The sequence below is a fragment of the Limanda limanda genome, chromosome 16 (genome assembly GCF_963576545.1).
Source record: "Limanda limanda chromosome 16, fLimLim1.1, whole genome shotgun sequence".
Lineage (NCBI taxonomy): Eukaryota > Metazoa > Chordata > Actinopteri > Pleuronectiformes > Pleuronectidae > Limanda > Limanda limanda.
The window spans coordinates 6,899,456-6,923,120 of NC_083651.1; the positions used below are offsets into that span (position 1 = coordinate 6,899,456).

Sequence of the window (23,665 nt, forward strand, 5' to 3'; positions counted from 1 at the left end):
TGCATGTATATGAACTTGACTCCAATTTATTTAGATATGTATGTACATGTAATAAAGTTCTTTGGTGAGAAATGATGTGCACATTTCATTAGATTTGTTGTAAGGTAACTGTTCTGTTCATTTTTTGGGGTGGGGTTTAAGATATCTTTGCACAAAAATAAAACACTGAGAAAACCCAGACCTGCTAGAGGAGAGAGATGAAAGTAGTCAATGTCCAACCTTTTCATTTAACAAAGAGGTACCTGCTAAACATTTTAGCTGGAATCATTTTGATAGTGGCCAAAAGCTCCATTCTTGAGTTTGTCCTGGCCTTCACCACGATACAGACCATTACACTAGAGTATTCAGGCCAAATATACAGTAACACAATGGCAATAAAAGCTGTAACAATATCAGTTACAGACAAAACCAAAGTTTTTACTCCCCACATTGATTATTCCCTGAGATTTAAAAACAGTGAAATGAAGTCTTCATTAAAGCCAGATAAAGTGAGCTGTGTTATTTCATTGCAGCTTATATTCAGTGTTCACTGTTCTATTCTCTCAAGTTATTGTGATTGTTGCAAGAAAGAAATCTGTTGAGTAAAGCACATGATGCCTCGTTTAATACATCTTATAACATTATACAAATTCTGTATGAAAGACAGAATACATGTACGGTGAAGATCAGTAAACTGTTTTTATAGTTTTCAAGCCGTTAGAGACATGAACATGTGTAAAACATTGTTGATCAGGAAATCAAATCCTTCGACCATCACATTTTAATTCTCAACACAATGTCTGACACTGAAAAGGAGGGTAGACAAAGAGGGGGGGGGGGAAGCATCCAATTCGGATGGACCAATGGACACTGACATATGGCAAAGGAAATACAACAACGAGTACAGAATGTATTTGCGGTAAGGTGTTTATGTCAGGGTGGGCAAAATTGCAAGCGTGAACCCAAAAGCACGACAGTGGAGCAGGTTTGGAAATAGCAAAATTCTTCTTTATTAACGGATCAGGGGTCAGAAGCCAGGCAGTCAGTCAGAGAAGGCAAACGAATCCGGTAGGGAGCAGGCAAAACGGTAGTCCAGGGTACAGCAGGCAGGTTACAATGGAGATCAGGCACAGAACACTAAGTCAGAAGATAACGCCGGAAGGCTAGGGTAAAACACACTAGACGATCTGGCAGAGAACAAAGGAAACAGGCAGGTGGATATACTTGGAGACTAATGATTTGATAGAATGTCTTTCTGTTCTACTACGGCTAAAATCACCGGTATATAGTTAAGGACCCTCACATACCAGCCCCTCCTCTCTGGTGCTTTGTGATTCTGTGTTCTGTTTAAATCTCACACTCATAGTTTTAGCAGCGATGTGTTCTCTCTCTCCCTCTCGCTCCACCGCTCTCACTTGCTCCGAGTGTCTCATGTTTACTTACTCCTCCGCCTCCATTAACAGTAGTGGTAAATGTAATAAATGTAGTATGTTGGTAGACATGGAGGCGAGGCTTAGCAACTTAGAAGCTCGGCTCCTCAGCTTAGAACCCCCGTTAGCTATAGTTAGCCGGCCCGTGCTAGCCGCAGCGAAGCCATCTAGCTTAGCTTCAGCTAGCAGTCCCTCGACTTGCCCCGGGCAGCCGGGAGCCCAGGGTGGCTGGGTGACGGTCCGGAGGGGGCATAGTACCACCCATAGAAAGCCCACGATTAAAGAGCCACCAGTTCACGTCTCAAATAGATTTTCTCCACTCAGCGACACACCCGCTGAGAATCAAACTCTGGTTATTGGCGACTCGGTTCTCAGAAACGTGAGATTAGCGACACCAGCGGCCATAGTCAATTGTATCCCGGGGGCCAGAGCCGGCGACATCCAATCCAAATTGAAGCTGCTGGCTAAAACTAAACGTAAATACAGTAAAATCGTAATTCACGTCGGCAGCAACGACTCCCGGCTTCGTATGTCGGAGGTCACTAAAGTTAATGTTGAGTCTGTGTGTGCTTTTGCTAAAACGATGTCGGACACAGTAGTTTTCTCTGGCCCTCTCCCTAACACATCAGGTGATGACATGTTTAGTCGCATATTGTCTTTTAACCGCTGGCTGTCGAGGTGGTGTCCTGTAAACGGTGTGGGCTTTATAGATAATTGGCAAACTTTTTGGAGGAAACCTGGTCTTGTTAGGAGAGATGGCGTTCATCCCACTTGGGATTTAGCAGCTCTCTTATCTAAGAATATTACTAAGTCTATCACATGACAACCCAGAGTTGGGACCAGGAAGCAGAGCTGCAGTGCTAAACACTTCTCTGCGCTCCCTCTGGATCAGTCACCCAACCGCATAGAGACTGTCTCTGTCTACCGTCCGATTAAATTATTTAAATTAAACAATAACAGAGCGAGAACTCACAATAATCTTATACAAATTAACACAACCTCTGGAACAACACAGGAAACTAAGACTTTCAAATGTGGTCTTTTAAACATTAGATCACTGTCCTCAAAGGCTATTTTAGTTAATGAACTAGTCTCAGACTACAATATAGATTTATTGTCCCTTACTGAGACGTGGCTGCATCCTGATGAATATGTCAGTTTAAATGAATCTACTCCCCCCAGTCATATAAATTCACACGTTCCCAGGGAACTCGGGCGAGGAGGTGGAGTTGCTGCTATTTTTAACTCCAGTCTATCAATTAATCCTAAACCTAAACTTAGCTACAACTCATTTGAATGTCTTGTTCTTAATCTTCCACGTCAATCCAGGAAACACCAACAGCCAATCATATGTGCTGTAGTTTATCGTGCTCCTGGGGCTTATACTGAATTTCTAACAGAATTCCCTGAGTTTTTATCAAACCTAGTCCTAAAGACAGATAAAATTATAATTGTTGGTGACTTTAATATTCATGTTGACAATAATAAAGATAGCCTGAGCGTAGCATTTATTTCAATACTAGACTCAATTGGTTTTAGTCAGTGTGTGCATCAACCTACTCATTGTTGTAACCACACACTTGACCTTGTGTTATCATACGGTGTCAAAATTGAACATTTAACAGTACTTCCGCGCAATCCAGTACTATCAGACCATAATTTAATAACCTTCGATTTTTCACTATCTGAATATATGCCCCTAATAAAAAACTCATTTTCTAGATGTCTACCTGATAGTGCTGTAGCTAAATTTAAGGAAATAATTCCGATTACATTTAAACCCGTATTATCCGTCGACATAAACAACAAATTCTTTAAAAACCCGAGCTCTATTGAGATTGACCACCTCGTAGAAAGCTCTGCAGACTCATTACGATTAACATTAGACTCAATAGCGCCTCTAAAAAAGAAATGTGTAAAACATAGTAAATTAGCTCCGTGGTATAATTCCAAGACACATGAGTTGAAACAAATATCAAGAAAAATAGAAAGGAAGTGGCGCTCCAGCAACAGTGTTGAAAATCTCCTAGACTGGAAGAGTAGTGTTACAGAATATAAAAAGGCTCTCCACAAAGCAAGAGCTGCCTATTACTCAAAACTAATAGAAGAGAATAAAAACAACCCCAGGTTTCTCTTCAGCACTGTAGCCAGGCTGACAGAGAGTCACACCTCCACCGAACCCAGTATTCCTCGATCCCTAAATAGCAATATCTTTATGACCTTTTTTAATGATAAAATTCTAACTATTAGAAATAAAATCAATCATCTCCTGCCCTCAATTGGCACTAATACCCTCCCAACAATAGAGATCTCAGAAACGGCTGAGAATCCTTCCCATTATTTAGACAGCTTCTCTCTGATCACCCGTGATCAGTTTACCAAAATAGTCTCAGGTTCTAAACCAACAACCTGTATTTTAGATCCGATTCCAACTAAATTACTTAAAGAAATTCTGCCCCTAATAGATAATTTGTTACTTAACACAATCAATCTGTCATTATCATCAGGTTATGTACCACAGTCTTTTAAAATAGCTGTAATCAAACCCCTACTCAAAAAACCCACCCTAGACCCAGAGGTTTTAGCAAATTACAGGCCAATATCTAATCTCCCCTTCCTATCTAAAATCTTAGAAAAAGTTGTAGCCAATCAGCTGTGTGAGTTTCTCCAGGAAAATAATATATATGAAGACTTTCAGTCTGGGTTTAGAACCAATCACAGCACAGAGACAGCCCTGGCAAAAGTCACTAACGACCTTCTAATAGCTTCAGATCAGGGACTTGTGTCTGTCCTCGTTCTGTTAGATCTCAGTGCAGCATTCGACACAATTGACCATCAAATTTTATTAGAGAGACTTAAACAGTTAATTAACATTAAAGGAACGGCCTTAAACTGGTTTAAATCTTATTTTGCTGATCGCTCCCAATTCGTTCAAATCAATGATGAGTCATCGGTGCGCACCAAAGTTAACCATGGTGTCCCACAGGGGTCTGTGCTCGGCCCAATTTTATTCTCATTATATATGCTTCCACTAGGAAACATTATCAGGACACACTCGGTAAATTTTCACTGTTATGCGGATGACACCCAGTTATATTTGTCAATAAAACCTGATCAAAGTAATCAATTAACTAAACTTCGAGCATGTCTCAAGGACATAAAAACCTGGATGACCTGCAATTTTCTCTTATTAAACTCAGATAAAACAGAGGTTATAATACTCGGCCCTAAACACCTTAGAGATACATTATCTAATGATATAGCTGCGCTAGATGACATTGCCCTTGCTTCCAATGACACAGTCAGGAACTTGGGAGTGATCTTCGATCCTGATTTGTCCTTTAATAGTCACTTAAAAGTAATTTCTAGGACCGCGTTTTTCCACTTGCGTAATATCTCAAAAATCAGACATGTCCTTTCGCAAAAAGATGCAGAAAAACTAGTCCACGCCTTTGTTACATCGAGGCTGGACTATTGTAATTCATTATTATCAGGCTCCAGCAGCAAGTCGTTAAAGACTCTGCAGCTGGTCCAAAATGTCGCAGCACGTGTCCTGACGAGAACTAAGAAAAGAGAGCACATTTCCCCAGTATTAGCATCGCTACACTGGCTTCCTATTAAATCTAGATGAAATTTAAAATTCTCCTCCTCACCTTCAAGGCCCTTAATGATATGGCACCTCTTTACCTTAAAGAGATGTTAGTACCATATCAACCTACTAGAGCACTCCGATCCCAGAACTCAGGTTTACTTGTTGTCCCTAAAGTCTCTAAAAGTAGAGTAGGAGCCAGAGCTTTTAGCCATCAAGCCCCACTGCTGTGGAATAATCTCTCACTTTCAGTTAGGGAAGCAGACACGCTCTGTTCGTTTAAAAGTAGACTCAAAACCTTCCTTTTTTATAAAGCTTATAGTTAGAGCTAATTAGTGCGATGTTCCAAATTTGATTAAATGGCAAAAACCCCTGATGATGCTAAGACGCACAGGGAATTTATGACACAAGACACACGGAGCTTCTCTTTCCTGCTTCTCCTTCCTTTTTCTCCATATTTATCACATCAAGATAATTCTTATCTGATCAGTACATGTTACTAACTTGACCCCTTTTCCCGGAGTTTCTGTGCCTTAGCGCCCGCGGATGCAGGGCCACAGCTGTGGCCGCACCATGGATTATATGATTGTGGATCGCGTGTCGGAGGTCGCAATGGTGGATCCAGTTCGGTGGATTCTGTATCGTGCCAGCTGATCGTCGTTGTAATGGAGGATCCTTTGTCGCGTTGGCATCGGATGATGAGGGACCACGACCGAGGCGGCAGCTGATAATGGATTCTAACTGGCGGCGGTGGACAATGACTGTAGATTATAGTGGATCCATCCTGATGCTGGATCGTGGTCTTGCTGCTGGCCAGAGACTGTGATTGCAGCGGGACTGCCTGACACATAGTATTGAAAAATGTTTAGCCTAATGGATGCTGCTAAAAATCCTGATGATGTTTTCTTACACCTGACATCTATTGCACTTCTGTCCGTCCTGAGAGAGGGATCCCTCACATGTGGCTCTCTCTGAGGTTTCTACATATTTTTACCTGTGAAAAGGGTTTTTAGTAGTTTTTCCTTACTCTTGTTGAGGGTTAAGGACAGAGGATGTCACACAATGTTAAAGCCCCATGAGACGAATTGTTATTTGTGAATGTGGGCTATACAAATAAAACTTGATTGATTGATTGATTGATAGAAGGCAGGTGCGTCTGTGGGTGGGGCAGGTAATGGGATTTGTGGAACGAGGAGTGGCTTAGTTCTGAAATGACATTAGGATAAGTACATACAAAAAATAAGATAAGACATTGTTAATAACAGGCTGAAGTCGTGACAGAACCCCTCCCTTTATGGACGGCTCCTGACGTCCCACCAGGCTGGTCAGGATAGACCCTATGGAACTCCTTGATGAGGTTTCAAAGATGTTGCGGGACGGCTCCCAGGTCCATAGTCCTCCCAGTCCACCAGATACTGGAAGCCTCTTCCCCGCGGTCGGGACTTAAGGAGACGATTAACGTTGTGAGCAGGGGCCCCGTCAATAAGCTGGGGGGTGGTGGGGGTCTGGAGGCGGGCTGAAGCTGGCTTTCTTTGACAGCTCGGGCTTGTTCTTCCGAACTGTGCCGACCACGATGATCTTCCTCTCCAGCAGCTGCAGTGCAAGTTCGTAGGAGGTAAAGTAATTGTCGCATGTGACGTCACGACCGTGTAGTCCCTCCGTTACATCAAGCACTACCCGCAACCCCAAGTTCCATTTTGGGTGTCCGTTGCCCGGCTTTCGGGTGTACAGTTGCATCTTCCAAGCGTAGCTTGATTTGGAATCGCAGGTCACCGTTGTACGTGACATAACAGCATAACATAATAATAATAATAATAATAATAGTAATATAAAATAAAGAGTAACCTCTGAACGGAAGCAGGTGCTCACCCACGGCCCCAGGTTGTAGAGACAAGGTAGCCGCGCCACCCACGTGTCCCAGACTTCGTGTGCATCGTGGGGCCTGGATAGACCCCGCATCATCGGCGGAGGAGGAGCAGCGACTCCCCTCTGGGCCGTACGCCCGCGATGGCCATTTTATTTCCCCTTTTCTTGACTTTAAGGTCTCTCTTTCCACGAGTCCGGTGGGGGTGGTGGTGCAGCCGTGGCCTTGACCCTCTTATTCTTCGTCCAAGGATGATAAATCTGCAGAAGCATCACCCACTTGGTCATAGTCCTTATTGTCACCGTTGTCTTCTACCTCAACATCCAAGTTGTCCTCCACGTCGTCCTCAAAGTTGTCTCTGTCTTCTTCCCGGTCTGCTACTCCATTTTGTTGTCCGTCCCCTTCTAGGTCTGGCTGTTTTGCGTCCTCTTCGGGCTCAGAGGAAGGATCCTCGGAGAATAGATGTTTCAATCGTGCAAACGCGCCGACGTGATATCATTGCATGGTCAGGGAGGGTGGCACACGGTGAATGGGACACCTGCTTCTCTATATACCCCTCTAGATTACAATTGAAATCAGGCGGTTCAATGAGGCAAGGGATGAGGAGAAGGGACCTCTCACAGAGCTGTGCAGCATCCTCCGCAAGAAGCTCACGACCTTGAGGAGGGCCAAGTTGCATAGAAGGGGGAGGAAGGAGAGGACCAGGAAGCGAACTGCCATTCTAGCAAAACCATTTGGGTTTACAAAACAGCTGCTCGGTAGAAGCGCAGTGGCCAGCTCACCTGTTCCAAAGCTGAGATCGACCTCCACCTCAGAGTTACTTTCAGCGATTAATCCAAGGAGCAAGATCTGGGCCTCTTTGAGTCCTTGATTAATGCACCTGCACCAACTATGGACTTCAAAGGGAAGGAGCCCAGCTGGAAGGAGGTCCAGGAGGGGGTCAAGAAGGCAAGAGCAAGCTCAGCCCCAGGACAGAGTGGGGTAACTTACAAGTTACACAAGAACTACCCAAGGTTACTCTTCAGGCTCTGGAGGATCCTGAAGGTGATCTGGAGGAGAGGCAAGGTAGCTCATTAGTGGAGGCATACAGACGGGGTGTGGATTCCAAAGGAGGCAGACTCGAAGAACATCGATTAGTTCAGAACCATCTCGCTGATCAGTGATGAGGGGAAGATATTCTTCAGCATTGTTGCCGGGAGCCTGATAGACTAAATCCTGAGTAACTCCTACGTTGACAACTCGATCCAGAAAGGAGGGATCCCGAAGGTATCGGGTTGTCCTGAACACTCAGGCGTGGTCACCCAGTTGATCGGGGAAGCCCGGCAAAACAAGGGAGACCTGGTGGTGTTGTGGCTGGACCTGTCAACGCCTATTGATCCATTGCCCACAAGCTGGTCGAAGTGGGACTAACCCGGCACCATCTACCAGGCAAGTTCCGGGACTTGATGCTGGACAACTACAAAAGCTTCAGTCTGAGAGCCTCTGCTGGGTCTACAACCTCAGAGTGGCACAAGCTCGAGAAGGGCATCATCAGTTGATTTACCATTTCAGTGATCCTTTTCACGCTCACCCTGAACATGGTGTTGAAGTTGGCAGAGGTTCAGTGCAGACAGCCCCTCACCAAATCCGGTGTAAGACAGCCCCCCAATAGGGCCTTCATCGATGACCTGACTGTTACAATAAAATCTGTCCCAGGGAGAAGGTGGATCCTGAAGGGCCTCGAGGAGTTGGTCACCTGGGCTCGTATAAGCTTCAAGCCCAACTAGTAATAAATGCGAAAACTCCCATTCTTGCCTTCAGCTTCACATATAATATTGTCTCTAAAGAAGAAATGGCAAAAAAATAAATGTCCGTCTCAGGTTGGGTTCAAAATTCTAAATTGAAAATATAAAGAAGGTTTAATTTATACTGGGCATCAAAGGTTCAGGTATGAGTTGGTGTACAAATATTTAAAGACAATAACGTGGAAGTGAATCTCCAGGTGCTTTCAGGTATTACCGAGTTTATTTTGTATCCAGTGGTGCTTAAACACATTAATGTTTAATGATGAAAGCACTTCCTGTCCACTGATTGGTTGGTTTAAATCCCCAGCTCATGCACTGCCGTCTTCAGTCAAGATACTAATAACAGTGAGATGAGGGGATGAGAGTATTTTCATTTAAGAACACTGAACAGAACACAGACAAAATAACTTTATATCATTTAAGGCTTTTATTCACAATGGATAATGTCTCTGTGATAACAATATTCTATCTTTCAGGTTTAAGTGAATCAAAGAACAACAGGTATATTTTCTTCTCTCTCAGTTTGTTATGTTACTGTGTCATTTTGCTTGTAAATATAACTCTTATTGTGACCATCTTCTTGGATAAAAACCTCCATGAACCAATGTATATTTTGCTGTGTGCATTTTGCATGAATGGACTTTATGGAACAACTGGTTTCTTCCCCAAGTTTCTGTGGGATCTGCTCTCTCCTGTTCATGTCATCTCTTATTCTGGATGTTTTCTTCAGGTTCATGTACTGTACTCATTTGCCTGCAGTGATCTCTCCATTCTTGCAGTAATGGCATATGACAGGTATGTGGCTATATGTCGACCACTGCAGTATCACTCTATCATGTCAAAGCAAAGACTCATGAAGTTAGTGATTTTCTCCTGGTTAACACCTTTCTGCCTTATAGGTGCAAATGTTTGTCTAACATCAAGACTGAAGTTATGCAGCCCGTATATTGCCAGACTGTTCTGTGTGAATTGGCTCATTGTGACACTTGCTTGTTTCCCAGCTGAAACTATGGTTAACAACATAGCTGCATATATTTTAATAATCTTTTATGTATTTCATGGTGTATTTATAGTTTGGTCCTACATATATATCATTAGAACATGTGTTAATTCTATAGAAAACAGGGCAAAGTTCATGCAAACATGTGTGCCACATTTATTCTCTCTGATCACTTTTCTTTTCACGTTACTTTTTGATATTATGAATTTACGATTTGAGTTGAAAAAATTACCTCAACCCTTTAAAAACTTTATTGCAATAGAATATCTTGTCATACCTCCACTCATGAATCCTCTCATTTATGGTTTCAAACTGACCAAAATTCGGAACAGACTTCGCGAAATAGTAACTTTAAAAACAAGTTAAGTCTTGGTGAACATTAAGGAAACTTAAAACCTTGCTTGTATTGCTCATATTTTAAATATGCACAAGTAGCTGTTATTTTCAAGTTAGTTGAATATCTAACTTTGTATTTTCAGTTGAAATTGGTATTGATGTGTGTAGAATAATCTGTAGAAAGTTTTATTTAGTACTATTGTTAAATCATTTTGAATTCCTATTTTCAGTTTGTGTATTTTCATGATTCCCATTCAGTTAGATATGTTTTTAAATGTACTAAAGATCTTCAGTGAGAGATGATGTGCACATGTCATTAGATTTGTTATTAGGTAACTGTTCTGTTCAATTTGTGGGAGGGGGGTATTAAGATATATTTGCACAAAAAATAAAACAATGAGAAAACAGAAATGCTAAAGGAGAGAGATGAAAGTAGTCAATTTCCAACCTTTTCATTTAAAAAAGAGGTACCTGCTAAACATTTTTGCTGGAATCATTTTGATTGTGTCAAAAAGCACCATTCTTGCATATGTCCTGCCTTCACCACAATACATACAATTACAATAGACTTTTCAGGCCTAGTATACAGTAACACAATGGCAATAAAAGCTGTAACAATATCAGTTACAAACAAAACCAAAGTTTTTACTCCCAATGTTGATTATTCCCTGAGATTTAAACAGGGGGATTAAATGAAATAAACAAATTGATCGGAAAGTTTATTTAAAGGAGACATATTATGCCCATTTTACCGCAGTTGATATGGTTCATTGGGGTCTTAATAAAATGTCTGAAACATATTTTGGTCAAAATACCACAAGGATAATTTAAAACAGCACCCTTTTTACCCTGTCTAAAGCAGCCCTCCTCAGATTGACCTGTATTGAGTGCCACCCTCCCCCCTCCTCCCTCCTTCACGAGATACAAGCACCCAGATTTTTAGCTATCCATTGCCTCTGTAGAAATATGGCTACTGGAGACGAAGATACAATCTTGCAACCATATCGTTTTGAACCAGAGTCAGGTGGGCTGAAGCCTGGCTCCGGGGAGAGACAGCCCGGCTCCACCGGCCCGGTTAGCTCGAGCTAATGCTAGCCGGGGAGCCGGGCCGGCCCGCGAGCTGACCCAGCCGGCAGTGAGCTGACCGTCGGGCCAGCCCGACCCCCAAACAGGTGGAGAGATGGAGCAGGGACCCCCTACTATATATATTGCATAAAATTGTGTTTATATTAAACTGGGCCTAGTGCCATGTTCAACATAACTACCCTGATATTATGCATTCAATACAAAGCTATTCAAATATTACACGGGTTCATATATTCATGTTTTTAATTTAAACATGTGCAAGGTACAGGGTGGCCATGCCACTGCCATTTATAAACATACAGTGGGTACGGAAAGTATTCAGACCCCTTTAAATTTTTCACTCTGTTTCATTGCAGCCATTTGCTAAAATCTAAAAAAGTTCATTTTATTTCTCATCATTGTACACTCAGCACCACATCTTGACAGAAAAAAAAAACAGAAATGTAGACATTTTTGCAAATTTATTAAAAAAGAAAAACTGAAATATCACATGGTCATAGGTATTCAGACCCTTTGCTTAGTATTGAGTAGAAACACCCTTTTGAGCTAGTACAGCCATGAGTGTTCTTGGGAATGATGCAACAAGTTTTTCACACCTGGATTTGGGGATCCTCTGCCATTCTTCCTTGCAGATCCTCTCCAGTTCCATCAGGTTGGATGGTGAACGTTGGTGGACAGCCATTTTCAGGTCTCTCCAGAGATGCTCAATTGGGTTTAGGTCAGGGCTCTGGCTGGGCCAGTCAAGAATGGTCACAGAGTTGTTCCGAAGCCACTCCTTTGTTATTTTAGCTGTCTGCTTAGGGTCATTGCCTTGTTGGAAGGTGAACCGTCGGCCCAGTCTGAGGTCCAGAGCACTCTGGAAGAGGTTTTCTTCCAGGATATCTCTGTACTTTGCCGCATTCATCTTTCCTTCAATTGCAACCAGTTGTCCTGTCCCTGCAGCTGAAAAACACCCCCATAGCATGATGCTGCCACCACCATGTTTCACTGTTGGGATTGTATTGGGCAGGTGATGAGCAGTGCCTGGTTTTCTCCACACATACCGCTTAGAATTAACGCCAACAAGTTCAATCTTGGTCTCATCAGACCAGAGAATCTTATTTCTCATAGTCTGGGAGTCCTTCATGTGTTTTTTGGCAAACTCTTTGCGGGCTTTCATATGTCTTGCACTGAGTAGAGGCTTCTGTCAGGCCACTCTGCCATAAAGCCCCGGCTGGTGGAGGGCTGCAGTGATAGTTGACTTTGTGGAACTTTCTCCCTTCTCCCTACTGCATCTCTGGAGCTCAGTCACAGTGATCTTTGGGTTCTTCTTTTCCTCTCTCACCAAGGCTCTTCTCCCACGATTGCTCAGTTTGGCTGGACGGCCAGGTCTAGGAAGAGTTCTGGTCGTCCCAAACTTCTTCCATTTAAAGATTATGGAGGCCATTGTGCTCTTAGGAACCTTGAGTGCTGCAGAAATTATTTTGTAACCTTGGCCAGAGCTGTGCCTTGCCACAATTCTGTTCCTTCGTCCTCATGATTCTCATTTGCTCTGACATGCACTGTGAGCTGTAAGGTCTTATATAGACAGGTGTGTGCCTTTCCTAATCAAGTCCAATCAGTTTAATTAAACACAGCTGGACTCCAATGAAGGAGTAGAACCATCTCAAGGAGGATCAGAAGAAATGGACAGCATGCGTTAAATATGAGTGTCACAGCAAAAGGTCTGAATACTTATGACCATGTGATATTTCAGTTTTTCTTTTTTAATAAATTTGCAAAAATTTATACATTTCTGTTTTTTTCTGTCAAGATGGGGTGCTGAGTGTACATTAATGAGAAATAAAATGAACTTTTTTGATTTTTGCAAATTGCTGCAATGAAACAAAGAGTGAAATATTTAAAGGGGTCTGAATACTTCCCGTACCCACTGTACATCTTGCATACATCACTGAGCTATTAAAGTAATTCACAGATTCATGTTTTTATTTTAAACATACATGTAGAAGAGACAGTGAATCCTCAAGCTATCTGTGGATGGCACACATACTCCCACATTAGTGAGATGTCGGACCCTGATGGGTAGCACACAACTTATCTAATCTTGGATGGATGGAGGTTGTCACACAGAGGGTCAAATCAGCCTCACAATAGGTTGGATGCATGTTAATGTGTATTGAAAGACAATTCAATTTGTGAAAAAAAAAATTTAAAAAATGGTCTAATCAACCAAAGATTTCGCGGCCCACCTGCAGGACCCCCTGTTGAAGACCTCTGCTTTAAGGTATACTTAGCTCTGTTTAATTTTCCAGGAAGAACACTAATTCTCTCTATACCTGAGGTCACAGCCCGACTTAAGGACAAAGTGGGCAAGGCCACACATGAGATTAACCTGAAAATAAGTATATTTAAAAAAAAAAGATGAACAGGAACTGTAAGTGTAGAAATCATAGTGGTCACGGATTGCAATTCTTTCCATTTGCAAAACAATTATTGTTGTTTATCCTTATTCATACTGGTAAGAAATGCAACGGCAAGAGCAAAAAGAGGAAGCACCCGTTATTGCCTCCACTATCATAAAAAAGCTTTCTCAAAAGTAGAAATAGCAAATATGTAACTTGCGTCTCAAGTCGGTTTCAAGTCTCAAAGGTGAAATTTAGATGTGTATGACACCAGTGGCAAAACATAAGGAAAATAAGGTAACCATGCCTTTGGATTAACCATCCAATAGGATGTGAACACCTACATGTATCATAGGGGGGCAGCAATTCTAGCCAATCATAGATGTGCTGTTGGAATGGGGGACGCAAGTAGAGGGAGATAAATTGTGATGCTGGTCGAGACATCTTCAGACTGGGGGGGGGGGGGGGGGCTGATAATTGCTCATGTTACTCTGTTTGTATATTGTTTCACCCTCTGGTCTCCTTGATGCATCAAGTCTACTTTAGAGTCTTCTGCGTGTCAGCTGCTGCCTGAGTTCTCCTTTCACCAGCTTCCAGAAAACTTCCATCACAGTGCACTGCTGCCTTCAGAGAAGTTCTAATAACAGTGAGATAAGGGGACATCACCTGTGTTAATTATGCAGGTATACAACCCGAGGATAAAAATAGATATTGCACTTGTACTCATGATGGATAATGTCTCTGTGATAAAAGGGTTCTATCTTTCAGGTTTAAGTGAATCAATGAACTACAGGTCTGTTCTCTTCTCTCTCACTTTACTGTGTTACTGTGTCATTTTGCTGGTAAATATAACTCTTATTGTGACCATCATCTTGGATAAAAACCTCCATGAACCAATGTATATCCTGCTGTGTGCATTTTGCATGAATGGACTTTATGGAACAACAGGTTTCTTCCCCAAGTTTCTGTGGGATCTGCTCTCTCCTGTTCATGTCATCTCTTATTCTGGATGTTTTGTTCAGGGTTTAGTAATTCACTCTTTTGTCAGCAATGACCTCTCTTTTCTTGCAGTAATGGCCTATGACAGATATGTGGCTATATGTCGACCACTGCAGTATCACTCTGTCATGTCAAAGCAAAGACTCATGAAGTTAGTGTGTTTCTCCTGGTTTACACCTTTCTGCATTGTAGGCATAAAAATTTGTCTAACATCAAGACTGAAGTTATGCAGCCCTTATATTGCCAGACTCTTTTGTGTGAATGGGATTATTGTTACACTTGCTTGTTCCCCAGATGAAACTATGGTTAACAACATCGTTGCATATGTTTCAATACTCTTTTATGTATTTCATGGTGTATTTAAAGTTTGGTCCTACATATATCTTGTTAGAACATGTGTAAATTCTACAGAAAACAGGGCAAAGTTCATGCAAACATGTGTGCCACATTTATTCTCTTTGATCACTTTTCTTTTCACGGTACTTTTTGATCTTATGAATGTACGATTTGGTTCAAAGAAATTACCTCAAACCTTTAAAAACTTTATTGCAGTAGAATTTCTTGTCATACCTCCACTCATGAATCCTCTCATTTATGGTTTCAAATTGACCAAAATTCGGAACAGACTTCAGAGACTGTTATTTTAAAAACAGGCTGAAATCGGTATTGATGTGTGTAGGTAGAAAATTCTTTATGCCACTTTTAATTCAGTACTATTATTTAATCATTTTGTATAACCATTTTCTGCATGTATATGAACTTGACTCCAATTTATTTAGATATGTATGTACATGTAATAAAGTTCTTTGGTGAGAAATGATGTGCACATTTCATTAGATTTGTTATAAGGTCACTGTTCTGTTCATTTTTTGGGGTGGGGTTTAAGATATCTTTCCACAAAAATAAAACACTGAGAAAACCCAGACCTGCTAAAGGAGAGCGATGAAAGTAGTCAATGTCCAACCTTTTCATTTAACAAAGAGGTACCTGCTAAACATTTTAGCTGGAATCATTTTGATAGTGGCACAAAGCTCCATTCTTGAGTTTGTCCTTGCCTTCACCACGATACAGACAATTACAATAGAGTATTCAGGCCAAATATACAGTAACACAATGGCAATAAAAGCTGTAACAATATCAGTTACAGACAAAACCAAAGTTTTTACTCCCCACATTGATTATTCCCTGAGATTTAAAAACGCTGAAATTAAGTCTTCATTAAAAAGCCAGATAACGTGAGCTGTGTTATTTCTTTGCAGCTTATATTCAGTGTTCACTGTTCTATTCTCAAGTAATTGTGATTGTTGCAAGAAAGAAATCTGTTGAGTAAAGCACATGATGCCTCGTTGAATACATCTTATAACATTATACATATTCTGTATGGAAGACAGAATACATGTACGGTGAAGATCAATAAACTGTATTTATAGTTTTCAAGCTGTTAGAGCCAGAATAATGTCACCATGAACATGTGTAAAACATTGTTGATCAGGAAATCAAATCCTTCAACCATCACATTTTAATTCTCAACACAATGTCTGACACTGAAAAGGAGGGTAGACAAAGGGGGGGGAGGGGAGCATCCCATTCGGATGGACCAATGGACACTGACATATGGCAAAGGAAATACAACGACGAGTACAGAATGTATTTGCGGTAAGGTGTTTATGTCAGGGTGGGCAAAATTGCAAGCGTGAACCCAAAAGCACGACAGTGGAGCAGGTTTGGAAATAGCAAAATTCTTCTTTATTAACGGATCAGGGGTCAGAAGCCAGGCAGTCAGTCAGAGAAGGCAAACGAATCCGGTAGGGAGCAGGCAAAACGGTAGTCCAGGGTACAGCAGGCAGGTTACAACGGAGATCAGGCACAGAACACTAAGTCAGAAGATAACGCCGGAAGGCTGGGGGAAAACACACTAGACGATCTGGCAGAGAACAAAGGAAACAGGCAGGTGGATATACTGGGAGACTAATGATTTGATAGAAGGCAGGTGCGTCTGTGGGTGGGGCAGGTAATGGGATTTGTGGAACGAGGAATTGCAGAGCAGGGAGGAGTGGCTTAGTTCTGAAATGACATTAGGATAAGTACATACAAAAAATAAGATAAGACATTGTTAATAACAGGCTGAAGTCGTGACAGAACCCCTCCCTCTATGGACGGCTCCTGACGTCCCACCAGGCTGGTCAAGATAGACCCTATGGAACTCCTTGATGAGGTTTCAAAGATGTTGCGGGACGGCTCCCAGGTCCATAGTCCTCCCAGTCCACCAGATACTGGAAGCCTCTTCCCCGCGGTCGGGACTTAAGGAGACGATTAATGTTGTGAGCAGGGGCCCCATCAATAAGTGGGGGGGTGTGTTCGGAGTCCGAACTGTGCCGACCACGGGGATCTTCCTCTCCAGCAGCTGCAGTGCAAGTTCGTAGGAGGTAAAGTAATTGTCGCATGTGACGTCACAACCGTGTAGTCCCTCCGTTACATCAAGCACTACCCGCAACCCCAAGTTCCATTTTGGGTGTCCGTTGCCCGGCTTTCCGGTGTACAGTTGCATCTTCCAAGCGTAGCTTGATTTGGAATCGCAGGTCACCGTTGTACGTGACATAACAACATAACATAATAATAATAATAATAGTAATATAAAATAATTCACAATGGATAATGTCTCTGTGATAACAATATTCTATCTTTCAGGTTTAACTGAATCAAAGAACAACAGGTATATTTTCTTCTCTCTCAGTTTGTTATGTTACTGTATCATTTTGCTTGTTAATATAACTCTTATTGTGACCATCATCTTGGATAAAAACCTCCATGAACCAATGTATATTCTCCTGTGTGCATTTTGCATGAATGGACTTTATGGAACAGCAGGTTTCTTCCCCAAGTTTCTGTGGGATCTGCTCTCTCCTGTTCATGTCATCTCTTACTCTGGATGTTTTCTTCAGGTTCAAGTACTGTACTCATTTGCCTGCAGTGATCTCTCCATTCTTGCAGTAATGGCATATGACAGATATGTGGCTATATGTCAACCACTGCAGTATCACTCTATCATGTCAAAGCAAAGACTCATGAAGTTAGTGATTTTCTCCTGGTTAACACCTTTCTGCCTTATAGGTGCAAATGTTTGTCTAACATCAAGACTGAAGTTATGCAGCCCGTATATTGCAAGACTGTTCTGTGTGAATTGGCTCATTGTTGCACTTGCTTGTTTCCCAGCTGAAACTATGGTTAACAACATAGCTGCATATATTACAATACTCTTTTATGTATTTCATGGTGTATTTATAGTTTGGTCCTACCTATATATCATTAGAACATGTGTAAATTCTATAGAAAACAGGGCAAAGTTCATGCAACATGTGTGCCACATTTATTCTCTGTGATCACTTTTCTTTTCACGTTACTTTTTGATATTATGAATATACGATTTGAGTTGAAAAAATTACCTCAACCCTTTAAAAACTTTATTGCAGTAGAATTTCTTGTCATACCTCCGCTCATGAATCCACTCATTTATGGTTTCAAATTGACCAAAATTCGGAACAGACTTCGCGAAATAGTAACTTTAAAAACAACTTAAGTCTTGGTGTACATTAAACAAACTTAAAACATTGCAAGTATTGCACATATTTTAAATATGCACTGCTGAAGTAGCTGTTATTTTCAAGTTAGTTGAATATCTTACTTTGTATTTTCAGTTGAAATTGGTATTGATGTGTGTAGAATAATCTGTAGAAAGTTTTATTTAGTACTATTTTTAAATCATTTTGAATTACTATTTTCTGTTTGTGTATTTTCATGATTCCCATTCAGTTAGATATGTTTTTAAATGTACTAAAGTTTTTTAGTGAGAGATGATGTGCACATGTTTGCACATTAGATTTGTTATAAGGTAACTGTTCTGTTCATTTTGTGGGCGGTATTAAGATAGCTTTGCACAAAAAATAAGACAATGAGAAAAACCAGAACTGCTAAAGGAGAGAGATGAAAGTAGTCCATTTTCAACCTTTTCATTTAACAAAGAGGTACCTGCTAAACATTTTTGCTGGAATCAAAATTTTTATATTCGGTTGAAATGGTATTGATGTGTGTAGAATAATTCTTACGCTTAAGGTTTACGCTTATGAATCCTCTGCCTGTTTTATGTGGTACTATTATTAAATCATTGTGAATTCCCATTTTCTGTTTGTGTATTTTCATGATTCCCATTCATTTAGACATGTATTTAAATGTACTAAAGTTCTTTGTTGAGAAATGTGCACATTTCAGTAAATTTGTTATTAGGTAACTGTTCTGTTCTTTATTTTTTGGTATTTAGATATCTTTGAAAAAAAAAACAATTGAAGAAACCAGACTTGCTAAAGGAGAGAGATGAAAGTAGTCAATGTTCAACCTTTTCATTTAACACAGTTACCTGCTAAACATTTCTGCTGGAATCATTTTGATTGTGTCAAAAAGCTCCATCCTTGCGTATGTCCTGCCTTCACCACAATACAGACAATTACAATAGAGTATTAAGGCCTAGTATACAGTAACACAATGGCAATAAAAGCTGTAACAATATCAGTTACAAACGAAACCAAAGTTTTTACTCACAATGTTGATTATTCCCTGAGATTTAAACAGGGGGATTAAATAAAATCAACAAATTGATCGGAAAGTTTATTTAAAGGAGACATATTATGCCCATTTTACCGCAGTTGATATGGTTCATTGGGGTCTTAATGAAATGTCTGAAACATATTTTGGTGGAGCCCCGGCTCCCCAGCTATCGTTAGCTTGCTGGCTAACCGGGCCTGTGGAGCCAGGCGGTGTAGCGAGACTATGACGTGTATTTCGCTCGTAGTGCCATTCGACGCCATCTAGCATATCGTTTCTGACATAGAGGAACCACAACAAATCGCGCGAGTTGTTTTTTTCATGAGTTTTTGGGACGGTAGACATGCTAGATACCCAAATTAACGTGTAGAAGCACTACAAAAGGTACATAAGGTATACTTAGCTCTGTTTAATTTTCCAGGAAGAACACTAATTCTCTCTATACCTGAGGTCACAGCCCGACTTAAGGACAGAGTGGGGAAGGCCACACATGAGATTAACCTGAAAATAAGTATATTTAAAAAAAAAAAGATGAATAGGAAATGTAAGTGTGGAAATCATAGTGGTCACGGATTGCAATTCTTTCCATTTGCAAAACAATTGTTGGTGTTTATCTTAATTCATACTGGTAAGAAATGCAACGGCAAGAGCAAAAAGAGGAAGCACCCATTATTGCCTCCACTATCATAAAAAAGCTTTCTCAAAAGTAGAAATAGCAAATATGTAACTTGTGTCTCAAGTCGGTTTCAAGTCTCAAAGGTGAAATTTAGATGTGTATGACACCAGTGGCAAAACATAAGGAAAATAAGGTAACCATGCTGTAGGCTTAACGATCCAATAGGATGTGAACACCTACATGTAACATAGAGAGTGACAGTAATTCTGGCAAATCATAGATGTGCTGTTGGAATAGGTGACGCAAGTAGAGGGAGATAAATTGTGATGCTGTGGGAGACATCTTCAGACTTGGGGGGGGGGGGGGGGGGGGGGCTGACAATTGCTCATGTAACTCTGTTTGTATATTGTTTCACCCTCTGGTCTCCTTGATGGATCAAGTCTACTTTAGAGTCTTCTGCGTGTCAGCTGCTGCCTGAGTTCTCCTTTCACCAGCTTCCAGAAAACTTCCATCACAGTGTACTGCTGCCTTCAGAGAAGTTCTAATAAGAGTGAGATAAGGGGACATCACCTGTGTTAATTATGCAGGTATACAACCCGAGGATAAAAATAACTGTTGCACTTCTACTCATAATGGATAATGTCTCTGTGATAAAAGTGTTCTATCTTTCAGGTTTAAGTGAAACAATGAACTACAGGTCTGTTCTCTTCTCTCTCACTTTACTGTGTTACTGTCTCATTTTGCTGGCGAATATAACTCTTATTGTGACCATCATCTTGGATAAAAACCTCCATGAACCAATGTATATTCTGCTGTGTGCATTTTGCATGAATGGACTTTATGGAACAACAGGTTTCTTCCCCAAGTTTCTGTGGGATCTGCTCTCTCCTGTTCATGTCATCTCTTATTCTGGATGTTTTCTTCAGGTTCAAGTACTGTACTCGTTTGCAGGCAGTGATGTCTCCATTCTTGCACTAATGGCATACGACAGATATGTGGCTATATGTCGACCACTGCAGTATCACTCTATCATGTCAAAGCAGAGACTCATGAAGTTAGTGTGTTTCTCCTGGTTAACACCTTTCTGCCTTATAGGTGCAAATGTTTGTCTAACATCAAGACTGAAGTTATGCAGCCCTTATATTGCCAGACTGTTCTGTGTGAATTGGCTCATTGTTGTACTTGCTTGTTTCCCAGCTGAAACTATGGTTAACAGCATAGCTGCATATATTACATTACTCTTTTATGTATTTCATGGTGTATTTATAGTTTGGTCCTACATATATATCATTAGAAAATGTGTAAATTCTATAGAAAACAGGGCAAAGTTCATGCAAACATGTGTGCCACATTTATTCTCTTTGATTACTGTTCTTTTCACGTTTCTTTTTGATATTATGAATATCAGATTTGATTTGAAAAAATTACCTCAACCCTTTAAAAACTTTATTGCAATAGAATTTGTTGTCATACCTCCACTCATGAATCCTCTCATTTATGGTTTCAAATTGACCAAAATTCGGAACAGACTTCGCGAAATAGTAACTTTAAAAACAAGTTAAGTCTTGGTGTACATTAAGGAAACTTAAAACCTTGCTTGTATTGCTCATATTTTAAATATGCACTGCTGAACCAGCTGTTATTTTGAAGTTATCTAACTTTGTATTTTCAGTTGAAATTGGTATTGATATGTGTAGAATAATCTTTATGCTCAAGGTTTATGGTGATGAATCCTCTGCCTGTTTTATTTAGTACTATTATTGACATACACATACTTTAACGTGTGGTCAGATACACATACCATGTCCTTTCATTGCATTAACTACACTCTGGAGAATAGTAAACACTTTGTAATACACACATGGCAGCAGCTCCATGCTGAAGGAATCCAACAGCAGGGGGAGGTGAGACAGATAGTCAATAGACCTTGGCCAAAGCCTTCTCCCCTACAAAGCAAGTACATTAGGCACATCACACCACTTTCCAGGCGGATGAGACACTGTCCCATGAAATATGAAAAACCTCTGTCACGCCCAGTATATCAATATATAAGCTATGTACGGACTTTGTGTAAGCGCCATTTTTCCTTTGCAGCTTACTGTGTAGGATCAGTGGTCCATGCATGATCATTTGCTGGACACAGCAGTTTCCTGACCTGTGACCTCTGAATAAACCTGCTTAATTTTAACTTGAGAACGACGACTCTTGCCTTTGATTTCCACCCGCAACACTATTATAAAATCATTTTGAATTCCTATTTTCTGTTTGTGTACTTTCATGATTCCAATTCATTTAGATATGTTTTTAAATGTACTTAAGATCTTTGTTGAGAAATGATGTGCACATTACATTAGATATGTTATAAGGTTACTGTTCTGTTAATTTTGAGGAGTGGTATTAAGATAGCTTTGCACAAAAATGTAACCTTGAGAAAAACCAGACTTGCAAAAGGAGAGAGATGAAAGTAGTCAATGTTCAACCATTTAATTTAAGACAGAGGTACCTGGTTAACATTTCTGCTGGAAACATTTTGATTGTCTCAAAAAAGCTCCATTCTTGTGTGTGACCTGGCCTTTACCACGATACAGACAATTACAATAGAGTATTAAGTTATATTATACAGTAACACAATGGCAATAAAAGCTGTAACAATATCAGTTACAGACAAAACCAAAGTTTTTAGTCCCTACGTTGTTTATTCCCTGAGATTTAAAACAGGGTGAAATTAAGTCTTCATTAAAAAGCCAGATAAAGTGAGATGTGTTATTTCATTGCAGCTTTATTCACTGTTCACTGTTCTATCTCCCAAGTGGTTGTGATTGTTGCTATGGAAAACCAAGGTGATGTTTATAAAATTCCATTTTAATGACTTTAATAATCAGAGAAATCTGTTGAATAAAGCACATGTTGCCTCTTTGAATACATCCTGTAACATTACACATCTTCTGTATGAAAGACAGAATACATGTACAGTGAATATCAATAAACTTTATTTATAGTTTTCAAGCCGTTAGAGCCAGAGTAATGTCACCATGAACATGTGTAAAACATTGTTGATAAGGAAATCAAATGTGTTCATCATCACATTTAAATAAACACTATGGGGCGATAATATCTGTTATTAAAGCTAAGATCTGTCTGACACTGAAAAGGAGGGTAGACAAAGGATAAAGATACACATGAAACTACATTAACTGGGTTATCTCTGCTCTTTTGTTACTAGCAGGACATTATATCAAAGCTGACTTTGTTTGTTCTCATCATATGAATTAAATAAAATCAACTGAGATGTTACTGAATTAAAATTCAACATATATAAAGGGGCATTCAGGTACAATTTAATTTTTTTTATTTAAAACCCAGGAACAGACCAACACTTTTTCCCTGCAGCTTGACACTTCTGCCCCTCTATTAAATCACTTGCAATAAATCTTTGTCTTGGTCTTGAGGTTGATTTAAGACTGAAGATTGGCAAATATATTAATAAGATACTATATTTACAATAAAAACTGCTCTGCATAATTTCCAAGCTCAAATAAACTCTCTCTATTTCGGTCATCTGGAACGAATTTCCCTCTTCATATCCTCCCACCTTGATACTGCAATTCTCTGGTGAGCACTCGTTCTTGGTCATTTTACTCCAACTTGTAATAAATGCAAAAACTCCCATTCTTGCCTTCAGCCTCATACACATATAATATTGTCTTTAAAGAAGAAATGGCAAAAAATATAAACGACCGTCTCAAATTTGGTTCAACATTGACAATATTAGGAAGGTTTCACTAATGCATCAAAGGATCAGGCATGAGTTGGAAGACAAATATTTAGAAAAATAAGGTTGGGGTGCATCTCCAGGTGCTTTCAGGTATTACCTTGTTTATTTTGTATACAGTGGTGCCTACAGATTGACCACTGATTGGTTGGTTTTAATTCCCAGCTTTAACCACAGATTTTTTCATTTCTCTCTCACTTGACTGTTTTTGTGTCATTTTGCCGATAAATATT

General features: G+C 40.3%; 4 protein-coding genes and 1 pseudogene across 4 annotated transcripts; all 5 read left to right on the forward strand.

The window, feature by feature from the left end:
- Positions 1–7,364: 7,364 nt before the first annotated feature.
- Positions 7,365–8,628, forward strand: LOC133022073 (uncharacterized; annotated as a pseudogene).
- Positions 8,629–9,076: 448 nt separating this feature from the next.
- Positions 9,077–10,574, forward strand: LOC133022019 (olfactory receptor 5AR1-like). The gene is made up of 2 exons (XM_061089034.1): positions 9,077–9,992; positions 10,546–10,574. The coding sequence occupies exons 1-2, from the start codon at positions 9,083–9,085 to the stop codon at positions 10,572–10,574; spliced, it is 939 nt and encodes a 312-aa protein (XP_060945017.1). The 5' UTR covers positions 9,077–9,082.
- A 3,597-nt stretch (positions 10,575–14,171) lies between these two features.
- LOC133021986 (olfactory receptor 11H6-like) lies at positions 14,172–15,095 on the forward strand. Its single transcript, XM_061088999.1, has one exon. It carries the CDS (start codon positions 14,175–14,177, stop codon positions 15,093–15,095), a length of 921 nt encoding a protein of 306 aa, XP_060944982.1. The 5' UTR covers positions 14,172–14,174.
- A 2,001-nt stretch (positions 15,096–17,096) lies between these two features.
- Positions 17,097–18,025, forward strand: LOC133022075 (olfactory receptor 5AR1-like). The gene is given in 2 exon segments (XM_061089086.1): positions 17,097–17,796; positions 17,799–18,025. Coding segments are annotated over 2 exon segments (927 nt in total).
- A 2,261-nt stretch (positions 18,026–20,286) lies between these two features.
- On the forward strand, positions 20,287–21,222 carry LOC133022076 (olfactory receptor 11H6-like). The gene has a single exon (XM_061089087.1). It carries the CDS (start codon positions 20,293–20,295, stop codon positions 21,220–21,222), a length of 930 nt encoding a protein of 309 aa, XP_060945070.1. The 5' UTR covers positions 20,287–20,292.
- Positions 21,223–23,665: the final 2,443 nt, after the last annotated feature.